This window comes from Arachis ipaensis, chromosome B01, assembly GCF_000816755.2.
Source record: "Arachis ipaensis cultivar K30076 chromosome B01, Araip1.1, whole genome shotgun sequence".
Lineage (NCBI taxonomy): Eukaryota > Viridiplantae > Streptophyta > Magnoliopsida > Fabales > Fabaceae > Arachis > Arachis ipaensis.
This window is the reverse complement of record NC_029785.2, coordinates 17,652,231-17,660,272: the sequence shown is the minus strand read 5'-3', so window position 1 is coordinate 17,660,272 and position 8,042 is coordinate 17,652,231. Positions and strand designations below refer to the sequence as shown.

General features: G+C 32.3%; 1 protein-coding gene and 1 non-coding gene across 2 annotated transcripts; one reads left to right on the top strand and one right to left on the bottom strand.

Annotated features, from left to right (window-relative positions):
- LOC107626694 (putative glucose-6-phosphate 1-epimerase) lies at positions 3,345-7,419 on the top strand. Its single transcript, XM_016329595.2, has 11 exons — positions 3,345-3,567; positions 3,727-3,879; positions 4,373-4,416; positions 4,488-4,722; positions 4,872-4,946; positions 5,133-5,189; positions 5,278-5,441; positions 5,565-5,699; positions 6,226-6,328; positions 6,553-6,652; positions 6,984-7,419. The coding sequence occupies exons 4-11, from the start codon at positions 4,612-4,614 to the stop codon at positions 7,190-7,192; spliced, it is 954 nt and encodes a 317-aa protein (XP_016185081.1). The 5' UTR covers positions 3,345-3,567; positions 3,727-3,879; positions 4,373-4,416; positions 4,488-4,611; the 3' UTR covers positions 7,193-7,419.
- Positions 7,655-7,726, bottom strand: TRNAM-CAU. The gene has a single exon. It is a non-coding gene; the product is annotated as a tRNA-Met (tRNA).

Sequence of the window (8,042 nt, the reverse complement as noted above, 5' to 3'; positions counted from 1 at the left end):
GTTCTACAAAGGCAGAATTTAGGAGCTTGGCATCTTGTGAAGCTGAATTGGTCTGGCTGCAAAATCTTTTTCATGAACTAGATGTCTCTTTGTTGACTCCTCCTACGATTCACTGTGATAACCTGAGCACAGTCCTCCGTATGCATAACCCAATCCTCCAAGATAAGACGAAACATTTTCAACTTGAAATTCGGCTCATTAGAGATAAGTTGAGGAACAACTCTCTACATATTGTGCACATTCCAGGTGCTGAGCAGATTGCAGATATATTTACCAAGCCTTTATCTGCTACTTCTTTTGAGAGATTGAGGATCAAATTGCGAGTTACTCTTTGACCATACTCGAATTTGAGGAGGGTATACAGGAGAGAAAAGATAAAGATTCTAAATCTTTATTCATAACAGAATTAGAGAAGTATTAGAGAAGTAGTTAGTTTAGTTTTATTTAGTGATATATTCTATTTTGAGTGAGTCTTGGTGTAGGACAATTATATATATCTTTATCTTGTGTATATATAAGCTATTGCTGTAATTTTAGAAGTGTGTGAATGTATTCATTCTCTCTTATTTTTTAATTTTTGCTTCTGCCTTCTATTTTTTTCTGTCTTTTCTTTTTTCTCTTTGATGTTATGCTCTTTCGTTCAAAATTCACAACTCTAAAACTTCTTTAATTACAATCAAATAGAAAAAAAATCAAATCAAGTCAAATACTCATTAGGTACTAATAATCTATGTATGAATTAAAAGTGGGTGATTTTACACTAAGTATATTCGTTTTGAATTTTTTAAATGGCCAAAAATATTTTTAAAAGATAAAAAGAAAATTTTTAGAAATCAATTTTTAGTTTTTTAACAACTTGGTAAGTTGAGGACATTTTTAGTGGTTGCTCCTTTTAATTTCTAAAAGTTGAACTCAAATTATAAGTTACCAGACTAGTATATTTTAAATTTTAATTAATATTGCTTTTGTTATTGTTGCATACATTTAATAAAAAATAATTTGTGTATATGAATCCACTATTTGGATTTTAGTTGAAATTGAATTGATTTCTCCTTTAAAAATATTTTATTACAAATTTACAATGCAGCTTTCTTTCCATATCAAAATAATAGCTTGATTTATCTGTCTTTGTGTACATAGTATATAACAGAAAACAAAGTTGAAAGAAAAGGAAAACACTGTATTAATAATAAGATAAGCTTGAGATTCCATGGGCAATCCATTTTGAACAACTCATTGAAGAAAACAGAAGAATATGCGAAAAAGAAGAAATAATGTTTTGAAGTAAGTGACACTGATGGAGTTTCATTTTCAGTCATATTCAATCCAAAGAAATTTCATCATTGAGAATGGGAATTGAGATTCCTTCTCCCCACGGTTTGTGACCGTCGCTTTTTTTTCCACCACAGTTCACAAAAAAAATTGAGTAATTATCTAAATTAGTCTTTAAAAATTTTAAAAGTGAATATTTTTAGTCTCTAAAAAAAACAAATATACAAAAATATCTCTAAGATCTTATTTCGGTAAATAAATCAGTCTTTAATTTATTTTTTAATAGAGTAATTATTCAAATCAGTCTCCAAAAATTTTAAAAACGAATATTTTAGTCTCCAGAAAAATTAATACACATATCAAATTTCAGCATTTTTTTATCAGACATAATAGTCTTTTGTCCATTTTTCGACGTAACTCATAGAAAATACAAATTTGACACTTTTTTTTATTAACATGATTTTTGCCACATTATAAATCAAAGAAAAATAATATATATGTGCCACATGGATGTGTATGTTAAGTTAGTATAATTATAAAGTAGAAATTCAGTTAGTTTATTGAGTTAATTAATAATTTAGTGATCAAGTTGAGATTCAAATGAAAATAGAAGAATAACTTTGATTATACTTAATTTTTAACTATCACACCAAACTAAGTTATATTAAATACAAAATATCAAATGGTTTCAACCTTAAATTTCTTATAGAATAATCTCCAATAATTTTATTGAACATTATTTTTATTCTTATTCTTATTATTATTATTATTGAGTGAAAAACATGAAAACAAAAAACATGAAAACGATAAACACGGCATGATCTTTCTTTAAAAACTTGTTTACAATAACAAAAAATTATTAAAAAACTTAAAAAATCTAACATTTCCTCACATCTCTAGTCCTAACTATTTAAGTAAAAAAAATCAAGAAACTTTTTTCTGTCGCTACTCATTAACCAAGTCTCGTCGTACAGAAGAATAAGAACTTCAAAAATCTAACGTATCTTACATTCCAAAACAACCTTCTTAATTACCATTTCCACTTATCAAAATCTAACAGCCTAATAACTCACTAGTCTATATCATGGAGTTTAATTAAAAAAATATTTTAAATCCTAATCTCTAATTATAGACTCTAATGAACTACCACATCATACATGTTAGTATTAATAGAATAACTATTGTATGCTTAAAAAAAGAAACTTTTTTTACTAACATCGAGGTGGATGACACCAGCAATATGTACAACTCTATCTAACCGATATAGATGATTCGGGTCGTCTTCCATGTCTCCAGCTTTGATCTTTCCTTGGCGGCTATTCGTAAATCTCGGCTCTGGGGTGGTGGAGTTGGGTGCGGGATTTGTTTTGTTTGTAGTTCGAATGAATGAAATTCGATTTGTTTATATATGGTGAACGAGCATAAATCGAATTCATTGGATTCGAACTACTTAGATGCAAAATACTTGTAAATCGAATCTATAGATTTCGATTTACAAATACCACTAAATCGAAACCATTGACTTCGATTTACCATGAGCTTGCTTCACGTGCCTAAATCGAACTCATTTGGTTCGATTTACATGCATTCATAAATCGAATGCAATTATTTTGATTTATGGTCATTTTTAGTTCGAAGTTTATTGTTTCAATTTATGGCCTTTCTCAAGTTGCATGCAATTCGAATTCACTTGATTCGATTTAGTACTATTTTCTGTAAATAATAAATTCGATTTATATAGAAATGTATTTTGAGACATTCACGAAAAAAATTTCGTTTTAAGAGATCTGAGTAATTTTGTGCTGCACTTGGTTTATTTCAATAATTTATCCTATATTTTATACTAATAATTAATTTTAATGACTAATTTTAATATACATGTAACGTAATCGAATTGAATATATGTAAAAAATTGTTTTTAAGTCAGAATTAAATTCTAATAATAATAATAATAACAACAATAATAATAATAAAGGTAACTTTCAACCACCTTAACGCAGAAACAGTGTATCTTTTACTTAATTCTTTGTTAATTATTATTCTTCAGCAAATAAAAAATTTGAAAGAAAGACATCAACATATGAAGGGTGACATAAAGAAAACGATTCAAAAAGCTTGACGGTTTGTACATGTGTACAAGTACTTCTCGTATCTCCACGTACTAGATCTCTTCAGCAATCGCCAGACACACACATAATTTTACAAAAACCGGTTTTTCCTCCTTATCTTTAGCTTTGTTCCCATCTTCCCACAATTTTGCCACCTACCACTTCCTCTGGTCTCTTCAAATCTTGGGTTTGTTCAAAGTTTTTAACTTTTTCTTCATCTTTCATTTCACTGCACGTTTTCTGTTTGAGTAAATGCCTCTATGCAAGAAAAGGGTTAATTTCTTTCCCTCTTTATGCATTGCTCTTATTTTCACCTCTGTTTTTTGTTTGATGCTGTTTTGATCAGGTGTTGATTCTCTCTTTCACTGGATGTGGTGTGAATCTCTGAACTCAATTGAAAGAGGTCATGCATTGTTGTGGTTCCTTCTCCTTCTTTTACATCCTGGTCATGGTGTTGCTTTGAGGGTTCTTCTAAGATTCCTAGCTCTGGATTCTTAAAGTAAGTGCAATAACACATGATATATTTACTATTTAGTGACCTCTATAGTTTGATGGGATTTCATTTTTATAATTGGTGATTATATTCCATAAATGGTATCTTGACTTTGAAGGGGGTTCAATCTTTATTTTCCATTTTTGGTGTGTGAATAAAAGCGTTTCATTTTAAATAACTGGGCTGCATTCCATAAAACTTACATTTTTCCTGAATAATTTTTATGACGTAATGTTTATTTATTATGTATCTTGGTTTTCTAATTTATTTTTTTATTGATTATTATTATTTTTATCTTTCCTGGTTCATTCAATATTTAATTGTCTTTTTCTGCTGTAAATCTGACAAGTTTCAAGGGGTTATGTATGTGTCAGGTAGGTTGATATGCATTTGCCAAATGTTCAGAATGCAGTGTTTCATGTTTTTGTTGTTCAGGGCTATAATGGAATTCTTATATGCTGTGCTATTTTTTTAATTTATTTTTTTCCCTTTTAAATAGGATCAGAGTTTCCTAGATCTGAAAGTTACCATTGACGAGGTTAGGTAAGCAAAATTGACATTCTGGATTGAGCATTTGATTGATAATGGTAACTCACTTGTTTTTCATAGTGTAGATGTGGTCTGAATTCTCCTTCAATCAATCCTTTCGCATTGCGGCGTACCGAATTCGAGAATCTTATTAGGGTTTGCGGTAGCAGAAACGTAAAGGACCTACACTATTTTCAGCAACTATTTTGGATGGGGCATTCTGCAGCTGTGTGGGACTGTAGAGCAGCAACTGAAATTACAAAAGACTGGAATGGAATTGATCAAATTGTGCTTCGGAACCCTCGAGGTGCTTTGGCACGGGTGAGAACTTGTCGATTGCCTCGAGTTTAACATTTGCTTCAGTCATGGTTTTAGCATTTATGACTTTTGAAGCCAATCCGTGATAAGGAAAACTTGTATCACAATGACATATCTGGTTAAACTCGAGTGTATCTTCTTTTTGAAATCAGGTAAGCTTACATGGAGCACAGGTCACTTCATGGAGGAATGAGCACGGGGAAGAACTTCTATTCACAAGCAGTAAGGTGTGTGTTCTATTACTTGTTAAAATGACTTCTATGTTTTTCTTAAATTGATACGAATATGTTAAGTTGTTTTAAATGTTTAATTGATGTTGATTTTGTAGAAATAAGAAATTTTCACCAATGTCACTTAATAAAGAGGCAAGTAGTCATCTCTTATACCTTACTCTTATTGGCGATTGATTGTAGGCGATTTTCAAGGCTCCAAAAGCAATACGAGGAGGAATTCCTATATGTTTCCCTCAGGTAAATTTAATCACTGTTTTCGTTTATTCATTCCCAATAAATTCAAACATTTATAACTCACCTATGATAAGCTTAATTTGTTTAATAGTTTGGAACCTGTGGATCTCTGGAGCTGCATGGATTTGCAAGGAACAGAATGTGGTTCATTGATGATAATCCTCCTCCTCTGCCGGCTAATGATTCCATTGGGAAATCATTTGTTGACCTTCTACTGAAATCATCCGAGGAAGATATGAAGTGCTGGCCACATAGGTATGAACTTGAACGTCATATGTGTTTGTAGTTTGAATGTATACATTTTATATAGTACACTTTCTTATGTGTTTGAAGTAAATTACAAGCACTAATGAGCTAACAAATGCCTAACTGTACCAGTTTTGAGTTTCGTCTTCGGGTGTCTCTTACAACAGACGGAGATCTGAATTTGATATCACGAGTGAGGAATATCAATGGCAAGCCATTTAGTTTCTCATTTGCATATCACACGTACTTACTGGTTTCCGACATCAGGTAAGATAGTTCCTTATACTTGGTCTTTATTTTCTTTGTTGAGGATGCAGGATGTTATCATCAACCCTCTTTTCTCTCATGTATGGAATATTAGCTTCTAAAACACGTAGAATTTTGTTTAGCATCTCCGGTTGTTCCTTCTTCAGGGTTCATTGGTGATAGATACTTGGTCTATTCATCTGAAAGAAAAAATTCTAGATGTATATCTTGAATGAATTGTATTAATTCAAACATTAAATCTAATAAGAGAGGAATGTACTTTTTTGGTTGAAGCTACTAAAGACTAAACAATGTCTATTGATGTGAAACTAGCATGGATATTTGAACTTGAGATGAGTTGTTCACTAGAGAAAACATAAATTTTGTTTGTAATTGTTACCGGTTGTTGTCTATTGCGATGATATATTTGAATATTTAGCAAATCGGCGCTGCATACAAAGTACTGATATTATATGTATTTGACATCATAAAATAAGGAAATCTTTTTAGCTTGATGATTCAAATGGACATTAACTACTTTTTGTAGCGAGATAAGGATTGAAGGTTTGGAGACACTCGACTATCTGGACAACCTTTTGCAGAAGGAACGATTCACAGAACAAGGAGATGCGATAACATTTGAATCTGAGGTAAATCCTCTGGAATCTCTGCATCTTGACAGGTTTATGCATATTTATGCTTCCATTGTGCAAATTAATCTTTTTTTTTCCTATCACGCAAACTACAACAATGCATCTGCAATTTTCGTCTATGCGTTTGGTCAATCAGATATTCATTCAGTTCATGATGTCTTTACTCTTGGACATGTTGTATTAGGCAGAAGTTTTCAACGTCATTGATTTTTCCTTGGCAGGTTGATCGAGTTTATCTTAGCTCTCCGAACATAATTGCAGTTCTAGATCACGAGAGGAAAAGGACATTTGTTATGCGAAAGGAAGGTCTCCCTGATGTTGGTATGCTACTTTGCTCATATTATCATTCAAAAAGACTATCATTTCTTCCTTATAATGAGAGCTACTTCTTACAATCATGCCAACAATGCTAATTTGTCAATATGAATTCAGTTACGATATCGGTTTAAATTGGTATTGCAAGAATTAAGCAGTCCCTTTCTTTTGAATTTGAATCCTCTAAATTTGAATCCTCTAAAGTAAGAAAACTTGTAAGGTGATTAGTGATGGAAAATAACTATTAGATCAACACTTTCCGAACTATTTTCCTCTGTAATTTAATGTTGATTTCTCGAATTATTACCAACACCTTTCTGTATACCTCAATGTGCAGCTGTGTGGAATCCATGGGATAAGAAGGCAAAGTCGATGGTGGACATGGGCGACGAGGAGTATAAACAGATGCTTTGTGTTGATGGGGCAATATTTGAGAAACCGGTGATCTTGAAGCCCGGAGAGGAATGGACAGGGCGGCTGCAGCTCTCGGTTGTGGCATCAAGTTTTTGTAGTGAGCGCCTTGGTCTCGACAGAGATGGCCTCTGAAGAAGTGTACAAAGTCTTTATCAGTAGTTGGTGTCTTTTGATGATGTTACATTAACATTAAGTTGTAGAGATAGTGTTTCTTTTTTTAAGGCAGAGTCAGGTTTTGGGTGATGCTGCTTTTTTATGAAGGCCTATGTTTTTGTGAGAATGGCTATCAAATTTCTATTTATTTTGAATACTTTGGTGGTGACAACTATATGTTAAATCCATGAATTTTCCAGAAAAAAGTGGTTCAAAATTTCGATTTTTATAATAATGTCACAGTTCCGCGAAGGCTACTTTTGTCTTTAATAATGAAAAACTAGACTTTACCGGGAGGGCTAGAAACATGAGCAAAAATGGCCCTGCAATCGGAGACAACTAAAAGGTTTCGTTAGCAGACATGACTACAAAACATTTAAGATATCGGCAAGTTGAAGACAAATGAACAAAAATTAAGGCTAATCCGGAAGCTACTCTTATTATCAGAGCCAGGTTTCGATCCTGGGACCTGTGGGTTATGGGCCCACCACGCTTCCGCTGCGCCACTCTGATTGTTTAATAAGATTACCAGTAATATATTAATTATTGCATGTATTGTTTTCCAGACTCAAGTAACATTTCATCATTTTTTTTTGGGGTCAGATGCAACACTAAAGGGCTCATATAACACTTGGCGCATTTGCCAAGGTTTGAATCCAGATGTATTAAGAGGTATATGGTTTTACCAATTAAGCTAGGTCTTAGCTGCTATATTTTATTAAGTTTGAGTTTGCCATTTTTATTTCGGTGTCATTTTGAATTGGGTTTGTTGTATGTTTTGGATTGATCCAACCCGATCCAAAACCATATATTATATAACTAAAATACA